This window comes from Acanthochromis polyacanthus, chromosome 2, assembly GCF_021347895.1.
Source record: "Acanthochromis polyacanthus isolate Apoly-LR-REF ecotype Palm Island chromosome 2, KAUST_Apoly_ChrSc, whole genome shotgun sequence".
Classification (NCBI taxonomy): domain Eukaryota; kingdom Metazoa; phylum Chordata; class Actinopteri; family Pomacentridae; genus Acanthochromis; species Acanthochromis polyacanthus.
Genome location: NC_067114.1, coordinates 40,806,959 through 40,825,862, shown reverse-complemented (window position 1 = coordinate 40,825,862; position 18,904 = coordinate 40,806,959). Strand labels below are relative to the sequence as shown.

At 42.3% G+C, this 18,904-nt stretch overlaps 1 protein-coding gene across 1 annotated transcript in view; it reads right to left on the bottom strand.

Moving 5' to 3' along the window:
• otog (otogelin) overlaps nt 1-18,048 on the bottom strand; it is a 95,527-nt gene extending 77,479 nt beyond the window's left edge. The window contains exons 1-8 of the mRNA XM_051944368.1: nt 16,222-18,048; nt 14,606-14,707; nt 12,910-13,067; nt 11,048-11,169; nt 10,755-10,963; nt 2,915-3,045; nt 2,721-2,827; nt 1,547-1,656 (exon numbers count right to left, since the gene is read on the bottom strand). Of these exons, the coding sequence (XP_051800328.1) occupies nt 1,547-1,656; nt 2,721-2,827; nt 2,915-3,045; nt 10,755-10,963; nt 11,048-11,169; nt 12,910-13,067; nt 14,606-14,707; nt 16,222-17,935 (2,653 nt within the window). The 5' untranslated portion in view covers nt 17,936-18,048. The remainder of the gene's footprint in view (nt 1-1,546; nt 1,657-2,720; nt 2,828-2,914; nt 3,046-10,754; nt 10,964-11,047; nt 11,170-12,909; nt 13,068-14,605; nt 14,708-16,221) is intronic.
• Nucleotides 18,049-18,904: the final 856 nt, after the last annotated feature.

The window sequence follows — 18,904 nt, the reverse complement described above, 5'->3', positions numbered from 1 at the left end:
TGCCCCTACCCTCTGTCAGTTCATTAATGTTAATTAGCATTCTGGCCAAAAAACACATCATCTGAACACTCCTGATCAGCACACCATCAACCTATGCATCACCTCTGAGTTGGCAAGTGGAGCAATCCCATAATTTAGAGAGACTATAATGGAGATATAAACACCAAAGCCAAAACTCAATGCAACAAATCTGAATACACCTGTGATTTCCAATTAGCTTAACTTCATGAGCACCAGAACCTTATCAGATTTGGACCTATGGACTGTGTCCATCCTCATGTCTGCATCATGACTCCACAAGGAAAACAATTGCCGGAAGAAATGAAAATTCTAATTGTAAGACTTCACAACGATGAAAAGGAATGCAAGAAGATTGGTTACCTACTAAAACTCAGTGGAAACCCAGTTGGAGTAATAATCAGGAGGCCTAGTACCACAAATCAGAGTTGCAGTGGACGTCCTCCTAAATTAAACCATGGACAGCGCACTACTCACAATCTACCTCTGAAAAACAGACTTACAAATGCTTCAGACCTGTCACTGGGGTTATCAGAGAAAATCACTGTTTTATGTGACAGCTCAGACAATATGAAGGACACTGCATAATGTCAACCTTTACAGATAACATTCAAGAGAAAAAAAAACTGTCTTGGGCTTCAGGAGAAGATAAACGTGTTCAGCTCAGATCAGGTCCAGCATGTTTGGTATAAGCCTGGCCAAGACTATGGCAGTGAATCACAGAGATGAGAGGGCAATGATGTGGGGCTGTATGAGTGCAAAAGGTGCTGCAGAGATGACATTTGTAGCTGGCACAATGACTGTCTGTGGATAAACCAAAATACTAGCTGATGAGATGACTGAGGCAGAGGATGACTATTCCAGCATGAAAACGATCCAAAGCACACTGCCAAAATCACACAAGACTTTCTAAAGAAAAGAAAAAAGGAGAAACTATGACCTGGCCAAGTATGTCACCAGACTTGAATCCAACAGACGCCTTTGGGGTATTTTAAAGAGAAAGGCAAGGCAACATAATCCCTCCAGCAAAGAACAGCTAAAAAAAATCTGAAAAATGGCATGACATCGCTTCAGAAATTTGTGCAAGAATGAAAGACTGAGTTTGTCATCAAAATGTCAGTAATGAAAGATGTGCTTACTTTTGTTGCAATAAGCGCCTACAATAAGACTTGTAATCTTAATATAGTATATGTAAACTGTTAGCTTTTCATTTGACAAGAGCAAATAGCTACTGTTCAGCTTAGAAGTAATCTGACTTCTGTACCGCCTTACATGTTGAATAATTTGAGATTTAAGTCATGTTGCAATAATACCTGACATTTAGTTATAAGATGAAGTCTAATAAACTACAGCACTTGGGCATTATGAAATGAAACAAGGATATCATCGTATTTTTGAAACTTAAAACTATGAGAGTTCAAGTTTACCAGAGTGGAGAAACTACACAAAATTCTCTTGGTGCAGCTGGTTGAACTAAAACATGCAGTTTTCAGCTCCTGCAGAGTTTAAAACACCTGGAAAAACGTACCACACTGAGGAATGTGCTGCCTCCAGTCGTGCAGTGGGTGGTCAGCATGGGCGCAGGCCCGGGCGTACTCGCTGAACACCTGGCATACCACATCGCCGTTGGGACCCGACCTTCAACAGAGTAAAAAAACAGAGAAGGACTCTTTGAGCGGAGCCAGGAGAGGTGTGGCTCCAGAGAAAGGTAGCTGAGCTGATCACTCTGAGCTGCTCCAATAAATAACCACCCATCAGCTGCTGTCTGCACCATCCAACAGGCTGGAAATGAAACGCTAAAGCTGCAGAAAGATTGTTGTAATGTTGCTGTATCAGTGATGTTCGCAGTCAGAACGAGCCATCTGACAAATTTGATTCTCAACACAGTAAAGCGTTTTGTCCAGACTGCTGGGGCTAATGTTACTCACAGAGGGGCGGTGTGTTCGGGATCATGGACCTGAGCCACCAAAAGACACTGTCTTTTAGTTGTCTGAGTGGGATCATTTTAAACCAAAGAGTAACAGAAGCACTCAGTCTTCTCGGTGGATTGACCGGCAAAAAACCCAAGAAATCTCCAAACACAAAGTGTGCACGTGAAGATATGTTCTAAGAGGACTAGGAGAGCAAAGGCAGCACTGGTGCAGATTTTCAACATTCAGAATACCCTGTGTAGGACAGTATTAATGTTATGTTGATGTAATCAGAGCATGTAGGAAATTATTATTTAAAAACAACTGAAATAATCAATCTCAGTGAAAAGTGCTGCAGACTACTCAGCTTTCAGCTCACATACATTATACACTGCTGTCTGCTATGGTGACATTTTTAAAGGGGGGTTATTCAGAGGCACTGAAGTCAGAAAACTTCAAATCCTACACCTAGACTCTAAAAAGCCAACAGATATAAACATGAACATAAATAGATGAAAAGATAATAGCATCAAGTGGCACTAAAAATACCTGTTTACAATTTAACACCTGTTGATTGACCCCATAAGCTGCTGTAACAACTGATATTCATTAAATTCTACATTTACTTGAACATGAACTCTAAATTTTCAAACTATGTTGCACAAAAATTATCAACTGTGGACACTTGTGGCTCACAGGATTTCAACCCTTAGGATTTTGTCGACACCCTGACTTTTCTTCAGGACAGACTAACGGCGTCTCAGCAGTCAGATATTAATCAGCTGTTCTTACATGCAGAGGTCGTTGGAGCAGCTGGCCATGTAGGACAGCGGGCTCACAAAGTCGTGGCAGCTCTGAAATGGCGGCTCCAGCAGCATGGCACACACCTCGTCCACTTTCTGCAGCCACAGAGACAGTTTTTGACACGTCATTCAACTCAGTTTGTGCCATTTTTGCTGCTTGTGTAGCTTTATCTGACTCCTTACCAGCAGGACTTGAGCATCGACTGCAGCACAAGGTGAAGCGAAACCAGAGGGCACCGCTGGACATCGGTCCTGGTGTGGATCCACCTCCACCCAGCTATTCCCAAACATTTCTATTTCATGAGTCAGCACACCTGGGAGGCAGAGAAACTGTCTATCTGAATGTGTTTTGCACATTTTAAACCTCAAATTGCACATACTGTACCATTAAAAAAATTGGAGTCACCCAGACAATTTCATGTTTTCCATGAAAACTTACACTTGTATTCATGTGCTAACATAACAGCACAAGGGTTTTCTAATCATCAATGAGCCTTTCAACACCATTAGCTAACACAATGTAGCATTAGAACACAGGAGTGATGGTTGCTGGAAATGTTCCTCTCTACCCCTATGGAGATATTCTATTAAAAATCAGCTGTTTCCAGCTAGAATAGTCATTTACAACATTAACAATGTCTAGACTGTATTTCTGATCAGCTTCTTTGAAAAAAATGCTTTTCTTGTAAAAAATGAAGACATTTCTAATTCACCCAAACTCTGCAGACTGTTTTCCAAGAACATGTTTTTATGCTGACATCACACCATCCTGGCAGCCATTAGTCTCAGGTAATTTTAATAAACTGTTAAAATCATCTCGTAAAGACTTGAGTTAAATAATTCAATAGAGTTAGTTATTGGTAGCATCTATGCTTTGTGCATAGCTGATTAACTGGTGCATTCAAGGACAAGCCAAAAACTGGTTGAGCAGCAACCTGCTGAATGCAAGAAACAGCTGAATACAACGGTTTCTTATTCTCTTGTTTGTGATCAAATATTTATTGTTTTTTAAGAGACAGCAGTTAAGACAGATGAGAAGGGAAATGGAAAGAAAAGAAAATAAACCCATCAATAGGGTTAGTATAGTAGGTTACTGCCTTTGTTGTCACCCCCTTCCACCCACCCTACTCCCACTTAGCATATGAAATGCACAAAATTGACCAAGCAAAAATAAATAAAATAAAAATACATGGCTACACAATAAAGGGGCAGAGAAAAAAAATCTAACCAAGAAAAAAGAAAAAAACCCTCATTCACTCATACCTCCTTCATTCACTCATTCTACCCTAGTCCAGATATCTCAGTATCACTGTGCACGTAACAGTGTATCAGTTCAAGCAAACACATATGTATGATATGTTGTACAGGTAACAAAAAACAAAAAAGATAAGGATATAATTCATTGCACAGCCAGAAATTAGAATTAAAGTATAGTTCTTTTAATAAGCTCTCAATTTTTTCCATCAGGTTTGACCAACAGTTAATATTTTGTGCTTTAGCTGAATGTAATCGTGCGGTGGTCAGCTCTCGCTGTTCAATGTCCTTGTAAAAAGAAAGCCATTCCTTGGCTGACAGCATATGTGGGGTTTTCTGCCTCCTGTTCCCAGAATACTGTAATTTAAATTACGTTTAGTAGCTGCAAGGATGCCTTTGCTTTTTTTTTAATCAAAGCAAGAGGAAGAAATAACATGATAATGTTTATTCTGAAATCTGTGTACATCAATCTTCAGAAAATGAGTCTCCTGTATAAATGCAAAGTGTACATCTTTTCTAGACAGTTGTTCTCATGTCCTTATTCGTTTCAGAGGAGAATTAAGGCCCCGTGAATTCCAAGATAAAACAGTAATTTTATTCTTAAGCTTTCAGCTTCAACCACAGTTTAGTAGGTTGAAATACAAGTGCAATCTGGTCTGAGTCCCCATCTCGCTCCCCACCACACACACACCTCCCCAAAACTATCAAACAAAAAACAAAAAAAAATACTAAGAACAACCATATCATAAAAATATATACCAGTGTCCATGAGGAAAACAGACATTTTCCCTTCACCCTCCAACAAAATAGATTTTCTTTATACCACGAGGCTGTGGTCGGCTTATACATCCTGTGCATGATAGCATGTGCTAGTTCTGGTTGAAAAACTCCGGGTGCTACAGTTACTTCCGGTCCTGCTTACAGCGCTGTCAAAATGGAAGAAGCCAGCAGTACACTTTACTTTTCCAGATGCCTAGGCAACTTGCCTAAAATTTCTGTTGACGATGTTTATCGTCTCGTTGATGATTTTTCGTCAGCTCCTCAAAGCAAACAGGAAAAGGGATTCAAATTTTATATATCCCAGTACATATATAACTTTGAAGGTAAGTGGCATCGTATCCTACATAACTAGCGCTAGCTTAACTGTAGGGCTTGCCAAACATGTGCCTTATCATTTTATTTTCTAGTATTTATACATTACTATTTTTTGCTTAGTTAGCTACTAGAATCCACTTTACACTTTAGTCTTTGTAGTTTTGTTCGAACAAAATGACAAATGCTTGGATTTCCTCTATATTTGATTAGGTGTCAAAACGGAATAACAAATGATTGAAGAGTGCACGGATTGTTGTTATAGTTTATCAGATATTTGCTGTTTGATCAGTGACTATGCACTAATATTCCCGATCCTCAGCTCAGTGTGAAACATTTTTTTCGTCTAATTTTGGCAATCCACTGAGCCCGCAAATGCCGGTCTTTTGGAAAACAGTGAAGGCTTATAGAACCGTTATAAACACCAGAAGCCGAACATAATGGTACACTACAGTACCTCCCATATCGACCTTGAACACGCTGAAATCTGATTTTTTGTTTTGCCGAGAAAACAGTGTTTTTCTTTTTTGATTCCATGTTATCCATGCTGCGAAATAGCCTCCGGAAGGACCTGTAAGCCCTCCCGGTCAGAACCTGGAAGTTAGCATTTTGACGTGCACGGGGTCTATTGCAGTCTATAGAGCTCCCATCATCTAATTTGGCTGCTAATTTTAAACAAAAGAAAAAGAAAATCGTTCGTGTTGTGAGCTGCAACTTTCAATTTAACGCGTATGAGTTTTACAATGAATACAGAATTTCGAATAGGATATTCAGTCTTGTTTAAGGTTGAATCTTTTAGAATCAGTCAGGAATCGGTCTTACCAACTCTGACCTCTTTCTGACTCTCTTTTCTTATTATATTAATGTTCTCTTAAAGTAAATTGTATATACCATATTAGAGGTTAGTTAATTGGTCTAAAATTAGACTTTATAAACTCATGAAGAGTTTGAGTACATGGTGTAAAGTAATTGAATGTCCACTCAGCTTTTGTGTTTTAGGACATAGTTTTACTGCTGGCTTAGCACATAACGTAGCAGGCGGGAGTCACCACAAGTAACCAGCGCGAGTTGCCAGGGTAACAAGGGCAGTTCTCATTTACGGCACAGCGTAAGTTTTGCAGCTACTGTCGTAAAGTACAGTGCATATCAGTCCTTATATGACATCTCCCCTTTTTATAACTAGTCTTCTTTTTTTTTTTTTTTTTTTTTAGTAACAAATAAACATATTTATCAAAATATGCAACTCGGGCATTAACCTTTTTTTTTTTTCTAAAACGCTATATGAACAGTGTAATGCATACATTCTTACATGTATTAGATTCACATATTTTGAACATTTCCTTTTTTTTTTTTTTTTTTTGATCTGTGAAGGGCAGCGTTCGTCGTACACCCTTACAGATTAAGTCTATTCACGGGTCTGCTCAACCTGCCAGACCTTGTGTACAACTGTCCATCTTGCATCGGTGAAGGGCAAGCATTGGAAACGGTCATCTGAGTGTTCATAGCGACAGCAGGCTCGGCTTGTTGGATAGCAGCTTCATGCTGTGACTGCTGCAACAGAGGACACTGTGCAGTTCCAGAAGACGCCGGCACGCGGAGCAGGTGACGACGGTTGCGTCTCAGAGTCGCCCCCTGGTCCGTAACGATGTCATAAGATCTAGGGGTAGTGCTGTCACCAGTGACAACAGCAGGTGTTCCCCAAACATTCTGATGATCCAGCTTGGTGAGGACAGAATCACCCGGTTTCAGAGGCGGCAGGGGTCTTGAACCATGACGCTGGTTGAAGTAGAAGGCCTGTTTCTGCTTCTCCTTTGCATCTTTACTCCTGACTGATTGGAGATCCGGCCATTGAGGTCGAAGGTTTGTCTCAAGTGTCGGAAGTGTTGACTTAATCCTTCTACCCATGAGTAACTCGGCTGGGCTCACACCTGTGGAGGCACACGGGGTGGAACGATAACACATGAGGGCGAGTAATGGATCTTTCTGTGCCAAAATTCTCTTTGCGATCTGTACACCCCTTTCTGCATGTCCGTTGGCCTGAGGATTGTGCGGGCTTGAGGTGATGTGTTGGAAGTCAAAGTTGCGAGCAAAGTCCTGAAACTCCGCACAGGCAAACTGAGGCCCGTTGTCCGAAACAACCTCGTCCGGACAGCCATAGCGGGCGAAAAGTGTCTTTAGCTTTAACACTACCTGTGAAGCAGTAGTTGTAGGCATGTGAAGTATCTCGATAAACCTGGAGAAGTAATCTGACACGACCAGGTAAGTGTGCTTGTTGTAATCACACAGGTCAATAGCAAGTCTCTGCCAGGGTCTGTCAGGTAGAAGGGTTGAAATGAGGGGCTCCTTCCGCTGCGCGTGCTTCATCTCGCGACAAGTTTGACAGGATTCAACTTTGTTTTTGATGTCTGTAGAGATGCCAGGCCACCACACAGATGTATTGGCCCGCTCTCTGCATTTAGTCAGACCTTGATGTCCATCATGGATCCGATCCAAGATGTCAGTTCTTAAAGTGGAAGGGATTAGTATGCGACTGCCCCTTGTGATGATCCCATTGTACTCTGACAGTTCACTTTTAACTGGATAATAGTCTCTGATGGCGATAGGGACATTTCCTACATATTCCGGCCACCCAGACCGAATGTAGTCCAGTATTGTCTGCAAGTTACTGTCGGCTGCAGTGGTGAGCCTTATTGTCTCAAGTTTTTGTGGCGATGCTGGTACACTGCTGACGACGGCTGCAATGTAACACTGTACGTCTGAATGAGTGTCACTTTCCTCGAACGTGCTCTGTAATGGGCTACGTGAGAGCGTGTCAGCTACAGTGAGAGTCTTGCCTGGTGCATATTCAGCTGTAGGTTTGAACCTCATAAGTCGCATCAGGAGTCTTTGACAGCGAATTGGAACGTTATCCAGATCCTTTTTAGTCATCAGCGGCACCAAAGGTTTATGGTCGGTGACCAACTTAAAGCTCTCCAGCCCCACTAGGTACTTTTCAAATCTTTCGCACGCCCAAACGCTTGCCAGACATTCTTTTTCTATCTGGGCATATCTGGTTTCGGCGTCGGACAGGCGACGAGAACAGTAGGCAATGGGCTTCCAGTCCCCATCGTGTTGTTGTAACAGCACGCCTCCAATGCCGTAGCTGCTTGCGTCTGCTGATACAGCTGTAGGTCGGTTCACGTCGTAGAACTTGAGTACAGGAGACGTTGACAGAATGTCTTTGATCCGTTGGAAAGCCTCCTTCTGCGGATGGTCCCACGTCCATGTTGTCTTAGATCTCAACAGTTCATACAAAGGCTGGCCCACAGTTGATAGGTGTGGAATGTATTTTCCCAAGTACGTGAACATGCCCAGGACACGTTTGAGATCCTGAACATTTTGTGGTTCTGGTAGCTCTTTAATGGCTTTTACTTTGTCTGGGTCGGGTTTTACTCCAGACTTGTCGATCACCTGGCCCAGGAAGTGAAGTTGATTCTGTCTGAAGACGCACTTGTCCTTATTCAACTTCAGGCCGGTTGACTCGATTCTCTCCAGCACCTTGCTGAGACGTTCATCGTGCTGTTCTGCTGTGTTGCCGTACACAAGAATGTCATCCATATAGATAGCTACGCCATCCAGATCACTTAGGGTCTCAGCCATCTTTCTCTGGAAGATTTCTGGAGCGCTCGTAATGCCGAAAGGTAGGCGTTTGAACGCGTATCTACCGAATGGTGTAATGAACGTGGTTAACTTGCTGCTTTCAGGATGAAGAGGTATCTGCCAGAAACCTGAGGCTGCGTCCAGTGATGTAAACATGGTGGCGCCACTCAGCTTTGCAGTGATTTCTTCGGCAGTTGGAAGAACGTACCGCTCCCTCCTCACAGCCTCGTTTAACCTTTTCAGATCGACACATATGCGCACTTTGCCATTTCGTCTCGGAACTGGCACCATAGGTGCACACCAGTCTGTCGGTTCAGTCACTTTTTCAATAACTCCGTTCTCTACCATGCGCTGTATCTCCTCTTTAACTTCGTCTAAGAGTGGCAGAGGAACTCTTCGGGCGGTGTGTACTGCATATGGCTCAGTGTACTCTTTAAGTCTTATTTTGACAGGATCAGTCTTGAGAGTGCCGTGCTCTCCAAAAGCTTTGTGCACTTCCTCAACACGTTTGACTAGTCCCATTGCACACGCTGTGTCTTTGCCTAGCAAATTATTCGCCGTCTGGCTATGGATCACATACACTGGGAACGAGTAACGTTTTTCTTTGTATTTTGCATCAGCTTGGAATTTCCCCAAACAGTTGAGCTGACCACCCGGGCTGTTCATTGGTGGAATGTTCGACTGCACCAGTTTTTGCTCAGGAACTAACAGGTTAAAAGTCTCTTTCTCCATAACATTCAAATCTGCTCCTGTATCAATTTTAAATTTAACTGGTGTTGCTCCAATCACAATCTCTACAGTCCACTGATCACTCTCTCTTTTAGTATCTGTGACAGCACCCAGGAAATATGGTGTCTGTGAGACAGTCTCTGCTTCTGTCACTTCTCTGATTGACTTACTATGACACATTCTCTCCCAGTGACCCACCTTCTTGCACTTGTTGCATGATGATTTTTTTGCTGGACATTTGTCTTGGTCTCTGTGCTTCATTTTGCCACATCTTCCACATTTTGGTTCTGGTTGTTCGAAGTTGGCTTTCTTTTTATTTTTCCACTGCTGATTTCCTCTGTATGTAGATTTGCCGTGGGAAATCTCCTGCACCTCTGCGCACGCCCCTTCCTGCTGGTGCACCTGCCTCGTCACCTCCTCGGACTGGCGTACTGACTGAACAGTCTGGGATAACGTGAGCTGCGTCTCCAACTGTAGTTTGCGAGACATCTCTTTGTCATTGATTCCCACCACTATACGGTCTCTAATGTGCTCCTCTCTCTGAGCCCCAAACTCACAATGTTCTGATAGTTCGTAAAGAGCTCTAATAAACATTTCAACTTTCTCACCGGGCCGCTGCACTCTCTGGTGGAAACATGCGCGCTCGTGAATCACATTCCTTTTGGGATAGAAATACTCGTCGTATTTTCCTAACACGACGTCAAATTTCTTTTGATCCGCTGCTTCAGCAAAAGTGAATGCTTTGAAAATGTTTTCAGCCTCCGGGCCCATGGCGTATATCAGGGAACTGACTTGGACTTCGCCGTCTTCCTTGTTTAGTTTGGTCGCCACGCGAAACCGCTGGAAACGCTGCTTCCAATCTCCCCACTCTGTCGGGCGCTCGAACGGGAAACTGTCCGGAGGATTAAACTTTGCCATCTCCCCGAAGTCGTACGTCCGCCACAAGCTTCTGACACCATGTAAAGTAATTGAATGTCCACTCAGCTTTTGTGTTTTAGGACATAGTTTTACTGCTGGCTTAGCACATAACGTAGCAGGCGGGAGTCACCACAAGTAACCAGCGCGAGTTGCCAGGGTAACAAGGGCAGTTCTCATTTACGGCACAGCGTAAGTTTTGCAGCTACTGTCGTAAAGTACAGTGCATATCAGTCCTTATATGACACATGGTTTGCCATGGACATTTTCTGAAGACTCTTCATTCTGCTTCAACTTTTAACAAATTTTACTTGTTACCCAAACTGAGCCCTGTTTTTCCACTTTCGCTGCAAATCACTACCACCCCATTGCGTCAAAAACAAAGTGATCTCACCGTAGCTCGTCTTCAGGTCATCCTGGACGTCAGCGTTGAAATTACCACACAATCCGCAAGTTCTTCCCACAAACTCTGGGCTGAGTTTGATGTAGACGGAGCCACTGCGTCCCTCCCAGGCCAGCGTGAAGCCATGCTGCTGCGTTACCAGAACATACTGGGAGATCTGCTCCAGCTGCAGGTCATGGATGTGATGAGGCAGCTGCAAACTGAACACAGAGACAGTTAACGCACCATGATGGCTGTGAAGGTGTTAAAGTGAAACACACAGAGTGCCAGCAGAACCTGCTCACATTTGGCCTTTGAAGGTCACGTTGGTGGCATGCAGCCGGACCTCGCCTTCCCACGGCAGGAAGAGACTGATGGAGCGCTGGCAGGTATAGGGGGCAGAGCTACAGCCGGGATCATTGTGGACCTGCAACAGGGAAATAAAGCACAAGTCCATTCAAAAAAATAAACAACATGTTGCAAAGCAGGAAAGCTGGTTACAGTGAAAAAATCTCCTCAAAGTGGCTGCCATGATAAGAACTGCTCAGGAAATGTGTTTTAGGCTTCATTTCTTATTTCCTTTAGCATAAGAACCACTGGGCCTTCCTCTCTGAAAAGCAGAAGAAATAATACCATCCCACAATTCCCTGTGGCAGCAACATTCGAAACCATGCACCGTTCATGACATCCACGGTCACATGATATAGCCAAGTTAGTGCAATTGGATTCTCTGAGCATCACAGTTGTTTTTCCCTGAATCCTTATGAATTTTTCTTCACATCCTTCCTTGATCTCATGACATTTTCAGTCAAGGACAAGAAAAAGTGATTCAGGAAAAGCATAGATTGTAATTTTTATAACTATTCAACCACAACCTCTGTGTTCTTGCTTTGAAGCCCATTGTAATGCCTCCACTGGGAGAACTTTTTACATGTTACATATTCCATTAAGTTTAATGCTTTTTATTTGGTTTCAACTGGTGAAAAAGTTCTAGCTCTTTCTTGTTGCTGCATTTAAGGACCAACTGACATCTGAGGTTTCACGAAAGGCTGCTGAACAGCTTATTTGAAAATATCCCACATCTCTCTTGATATCAGATTGCAGCTTCACCTCAGCAATGAAGCATCACTTTTAGCACACTTTCAAGGCGTAGTTGAGGTGTTGGCAGTTTATTTTTGTGGATTCCATCCTTACTATTTCGTTATCATTTTCCTAAACCTAATCAAGCCTCAAAAAAGTTGTGAAAGTCAGCGTGAAAGTGTCAACCAAAGCTTGAAACTTTCCTAAACGGAACCACTCAGATTTGACATATAAACCCAACCAAACGCGAGTGAAAACAACACTTAACATGAAGAATCATGGTCCCTCCTTCAAACTGGATGTCTTTCCTACGACTTCAGAGTATTTTCGTTGAAGAGAAAACGTGTTTCTTTCAAAACATAAATGAGAATGCATTTCAGTTGCATAGGAATGTAATTTTGAGAAGGCACCGACAAGCCAGAAAGTCCTAAAAGTTAAACTCAACATAATTTGTAGGCGTTAAGATAAATGTAGAATATCACCAGCCTGGTCCTTAAACAACAACAGAAATTTAAAAGTTCTCTACAATTTCAGCCAACTCTCCCTAAAGGACTGTTTTAAATGTTGAAATGTGATCCTAAAAGTAACACACTGACCTCAGTTTGCCATTTAATGGGATTCTTACTAGAAAAGAAAATGCCATCTAACCTCCACCTAACATGATCTGCTTGTTATATTTGGAACAAGGTGGTTTTATATTTTCTTGTTCATAAAATGCTTTTTATTATCCAATCAATGTCCAATCAATAATCATAAAGCACTGATCTTTCCATGCTCCCTGTCTGGTTTGGTTTTCCCATACAGCGATACGGTATCTGCTGCCTTTTCAGGGGAACAAAGTCCTGGTCTGTTGCAGATGCTTTCAAGGCATAGTGGGTAATTGCACTATTTAATGGTAATTGACTCTAATAACCAGATAGCTTTCACTAATCTTCAGAGCAAATCTTTTCCTCAGGCTGAGGCTGAACCTCGCACAAGTCAGAAAGAAGAGTGTGTTGTGGAGCAGGAGTCCAAACCCTCCTCGACTGGAAGCAGGCGTCGGACCGAAAACGTCGGGAGGATTCATTTCAGGAGAGTCTGAACTAACCTGGACGACCATGCTGGCCTGCGTGGTCTCCTCACAGTCCCTCAGTAACGTGTAGGTGCATCTGCCAGGGAAGTAGAAGTAGAGGCCGTCGAAGGTCTCAAAGTTGTACTGACCCCAAGATCGACACGTCATCTCCCTCTCAAAGCCAGGGTTTGGAACTGGACATATAAATATGACAAGAAATGAGCAGGAAAGGATTTCCTTTACCTTGTTTGGTTTGAAGAACTGTTGAGGAAAACAGTCAGGAAATCTGGTGTTAGAGTAATTTATGTCACATAAGACAAAAGAGCTGGCTTAATTAATTATTTAGCTTCATATGACACCCTGTTTATGAGTTTAAGTAGACATTGGGGTAAAGAGCTACAAAACAATATAGCAAAACCTGATATATTATCTTTACCTTTAACTTGCTATGATGCATTAGCATTTGGTTTGAGTGTTTCTGTTCACCTGCTGAACGTCAAGCCAACTTTCACCGACTGTTCGGCTCTGGTTTGGTCTCCACCAGTTTCTGAAAAATGTGGCTAATTTACCTCTTAATGTTCCACTACAGCCTACAGTTTGGTGCTGGGCAGGCTGCATACAGAAATCAACCAAACAACAGATCATTTTCTCATTTTCTAAATTCTTCAAGCACCTCTTTTCAAGTCAATTTTAGTTCCTGTCTCTTTAAAGCCACCTTAATGATTGGTCAGCTGGTCAGACAAAGCAAGGAAACACGAGTTACAATGCAAAATTTCAAATGTGTGTGCCGGGATATAGCTTTATCAGAAGCAGCTCCAGCAAGAAAAAAAGGACTATAAGGACATTCTTTGTTTAAAGACTAGATTCTGGGCAGTTGCATGGTGATCTAGACGAGTAACAGAAAAAAGCCTGGACCTCAAATGAGGTGTTTCAGGGTAAGGAGCAGAGTTTTCTGTGGGAGAGAATAACTCCTTTTAATGAGAACTATTTAAGTTTGCAGACCTTTAACCTGAATATAAAAGCAGCTGTATAACACACTAAACAAAAAAGAAAATCCCCAAAAGAGCCAAGCAGAATATGCACTCTTTAAAATGAGACTAAAAAGTTACAGATGATTTGTGGTTTGACACTGCAAGTTATTCCAAGTATATCAGCAGAGCAGAATTCAGCCAATGACATTTTAGCATGTCACAACAGAAAAGCAGTGCTGCAAAGTTTCAAAATGAAGATGTCTGAATTCAATTTGCCTGCTTCTGTGCATTTCATGTCATAATAATTCAAAGTTTCTGCTTGGAGAAAGGCACATTTCTCGTATTTCAATGGTTTTCTGAAGAGTCTTTGTCATGAAACAGATGAAAAAGTGCTTTCTTTAAAGCAAATAAATTTGACTAGGAAGAAGTGTTCATTTACATGACAAAATATCTTAAATTTTTTCGTCAAGTCAACCTGAAGACACAAAATACTCCTTAAATTTACCTCAAAAGGAGAGTTAGCTAAAAGTACTTTATAAGGTGCATTTGAAGTTTTAGGTTTAGCTATATTAGAGCTCATGATATCTCAAAAATTAAACACATTTAATCTTGTTGATCAACTGCTAATGCCTTTTAATTTTAATGCAATGACGTCTGATAGTGTTTTTGTGTCATACGTGCATCATAACAAAACCAAATAAACTGACTGAGTCTCTTTAAATTGAATCCTGCAGATCGTCAGGTGTGTTGTCAGAGTTTACCTGTCTGACATCTGTGACCTGTGGCCTGATACATGCTGCAGTCACATGACTCCAGCTGAACACACTGCCCTCCGTTCAGGCAGGGAAACACACAAGGATCACCTGAGAGAAAACAAACAAACAGTTACACAATGCTCAACAAACTGGACTCCATCTGGAAGTAGTTCTCACTTTTCTAATCTTCTTGGTGTTCATACCACTGACATCCATCCTAACAACCGCTGCAACAGATGACTGACTTTGAGTATCTGCAGGTTTTAAGCAGAGCTGCCATCTGTCCACCTTGTCAGTGCTCATATTGATCTGTGAGGCCCCGACAAATGTAACTGAACGCACCACCAACCACCAAACGATGGCTCCTCGTCCTGCAGTGACACCATCTGCTCGGTGGGCTACAGCTTGTCTGCCCAGTCCACCAAGAATAGGTAAGATAAAGAGGTCTGAGGGGGTAGGAAGGCTGATTAATACCGCTCTAATGTCTGAGTATGGAGCTGGAAACAAGAGGCTTAGTTAAGCTGTCAGCTGGAAGCAGACAGAAACAGGTAGACTGGCTTATGTGTCGTGTGTTGTGGTTTTAAGGTAAGTTATCAGCTGTTACTGTTGGTGAAAGGAGTACAAAAAACACATTTGGTGTTTTATGAATTTCAATTGCCGTACAGATTAAACAAAATAAACTTTGAATGTGTTGGTAGGTGTGATTTTATGTTAGGACAACTGTTTCTCCTGGTTGAAGTCTTAAAATAACCAAAGTTATTGTCTCCACAGCACCACAGGTTTCTGCCCATTTAACTCTCAGCTAAAAAAACTAATTTCTCAAAGCGTTCTACAATTCAGACTTTGGTGTGCCCCACTGAGAGTCGCAAAAGAGACACAACAACCATTTAATATGTCTGTGTAGATTCTCAGTCATCCAGATCATGGTAATTCTGGGAGTATAAATAGAAGGCAACTGGATTTCTCTTTTTGACTCTTCAGTTTTGAAAAAAGCTTCTTGGATACGAGGTAAAAGACCAAGAACCAAGAAGAGAAGTCAAGTTGTCTCCTAGTACAATTAAACAAATCCAAATAGCACATTTTAAAGCCAGATCTGCAAAAAGAAATGCAAATGGCAGTACCTTTCTAGCATTTCTATCTATCTCTCATTGAAATTGGAATATTAGGAGTCGATGCATCAGAAGAGTTGGAGTACAAATTGAAAGTGCACCTCTCAAACCTCATGCTGTGAAAAACCATGTTCAGACTGTGACAGCAGTGCTGTATGTCTGATCGTTTAATTGCAACAAATTTTTTTAGGCAGAAATTGTAAATGAGCCTAGAGGGAAGATGGGCCTTCATATATATTTTGATATAAATTTCACAGATCATTCACCTTTAAAAGTTTTACGTGCATTACAGATTATTAAACAGACAAAAGGTCATTAAAAATTTGACATGGAACAACCCCATAGTTCACTCTAATAGCTTTCCTTCACAGATCTGACCAGAGACACCACCTGATTCAGTCTTCACCAGGATTCTCACTTCTTGCCATCAGAGTAATCTAAAAGATGCTGAAATTTCATGGAAAAAAACGTGAGTAAAATGACTTAAACAGTCCAGCACCTTTCTGAACATACCTGGAATCCGTGGAAACGACGACCTGAGGGCTTCCTTCGCGTGCCTGGTGAGTAGGGAAACATTAACTGGACGCTCCTCTGGCGAAAAATCTGAGTTTCCAGGTGATGATTGGTTTGATGTTGCTGAGCTGGTCAGTGATTGGTCAGATGGTGCAGAATGTGGCAGCGATTGGTTAATAGATGTCAAACTATGTGATATGTGGTGTGAAGTGTCTGAGATGGTCATAGACTCATTAGGTGGTGGTTGATTTGAAGAATGTGAGGATAGTAAGGGTTGATTTGATGGTGGTGATTGGCTGAGTGCAGTTGATGATTGGCTGGACTTTAATTGATCGTATGATGTGTTGGTTGGTGATTGACTGGCTGGCTCTGTGCTTCTTGGTGATTGACTTGATGTTGCTGTGCTGGTCTGTGATTGGCCGGGTGATGTCCTTATAGCTGATGTTTGCCTGGCTGGTGTTGTGGTGCCTGGTGATTGGCTGGATGGACTTGAGCTGCTTTGTGACTGGCCAGATTCAGTTGTTTTGGCTGGTGATTGTTTTATTGTGACTGTGGATGTTGGAGACCTGCTAGATGGTGCTGTGGTGGTTGGTGATTGGTTGGATATTACTGTGGTGGTTGTTGATTGACCAGATGGTGCTTTGGTTGTTGCTGAATGTCTGATACGTGCTTTGTGGTCTGGTGATTGGCCTGTTGATTCTGTGGTGGTCAGTGATTGGCTCGCTAGTACTGGGCGGGTTTGTGATTGGCTAAATGATTCTGTCTTGGTTGCCGACTGACTGGCTTGTGTTGTTCTGCCTAATGATTGGCTGTTCAGCGTTGCAGTTGTTGACAATTGACTGGTGTGCACTGTGCTGCCAGGTGATTGGCTAGTTGATGTTGTGGTTGTTGGTGATTGAATGGATTGTGTTGTTCTGCCTGGTGATTGGTTGGTTGATGCTATGGTTGTTGGTGATTGACTGGGTTGTGTTGTTCTGCCTGGTGATTGGCTGGTTGATGCTATGGTTGTTGATGATTGGCTGGGTTGTGTTGTTCTGCCTGGTGATTGGTTGGTTGATGCTATGGTTGTTGGTGATTGACTGGGTTGTGTTGTTCTGCCTGGTGATTGGCTGGTTGATGCTATGGTTGTTGATGATTGGCTGGGTTGTGTTGTTCTTGCCGGTGATTCACTGGTATGCGTTGTTCTGCCTTGTGATTGGCTAGTTGATGGTGTGGTTGTTGATGATTGGTTAGTTGATGTTATGGTTGTTGATGATTGGCTAGTTGGTGTTGTGCTGCCTGGTGACTGGCTGGCATGTGTTGTGCTCCCTGGTGATTGGCTAATTTGTGTTGTGGTGGTTTGTGATTGGCTAGTTTGTGATGTTCTGGCTGGTGATTGGCTGTTCGATCCTGATGCTGTTGGTGAGTGGCTAGCTTGTGTTGTGCTTCCTGGTAATTGGCGGGTTGATGCTGATGTTGTTGGTGATTGGCTAGTTTGTGTTGTGCTGCCGGATGGTTGGCTAGGTTGTGTTGTTCTGCTTGGTATTTGGCTGATTGATGTTGTAGCTGTCGATGATTGGCTAGTTTGTGTTGTGCTTCCTGGTAATTGGCTGGTTGATGCTGTAGTTGTTGGTGACTGACTGGATGGCATTGTTCTTGTTGGACTTGATGGTGCTACAACTGCAGATGATTGGTCTGAGCTGAAGGTCAGTGAGGCATTTACTGTCCTCCCCATGCTGTAGGACGTCTGTTTGGACGTCTGTTTGGACGTCTGGTTGGACGTCGGGCTGACCAGTGACTGACTGGAGGCAGATGTGTTGGTTTCTATGGCAGCAGCTGCTGTCTGGACGTCCTTCAGGGAGAGAAACTGTATCAGCAGGTATTTCATGCAACAGTTACCTTCAACCTGATCTGACCCTGCAAAGTTGTAGAGCCTCTTAGGAGCAAATATATTAAATCTGATTATTTTCATATTGAGCCTCTATTGGCAAACAGAGCAAAGGCCAGTATCAGCGAATCAAAATTAATTCCCTGAAACGAAGCCTGATTGTTTTTAATTAATCCCACGAGTTTAATATAATATCAAGCAAATCTGAAAAACAAGCTCAGCTCTCGGGTGACGGATTAATAAAAGTTAGATTAAAATGCAGGACACCCAAAACTTTTACAATTCTGTGTTTTGTCAGGGCACAAATTCCTCCCAGAATTAACGATGGCTGTTGCCAAACCAGAGTCCTGACCGGTGAGGATGGAACGCTGAGAAAAGAAGAGGCTGGAGAGAAAAGAGCTGTCATCCGGCCTTCATTAATGACTCCTCTGTGGATTCCAACACAGTTTCCCATCTAGGTCGACGACCCCACCCAACCTCTTTTTGAATTCCCCAAGCGAGTCTTTTCAACAAGCAAAATCACGTTAAATCCCTTTGAAATACATGTTTCTGCACAAAAGCATGTTTTGGGAATTCTTTGTCTGGTTTACTCAGACTGAGTTGGAAAAATTATCTCTGAAGAGCAGAAATCTGGTTGGATATGTGGGCTTTATAGTATGAAAATGGCTGGATGTTGATTGATTGATTGATTGATTGATTGATTGATTGATTGATTGATTGATTGATTGATTGATTGATTGATTGATTGATTGATTGATTGGAAATACACAACAGCAGCAGATTAGGTGTAAAAATATTCCCATCAGCTTTGGCATT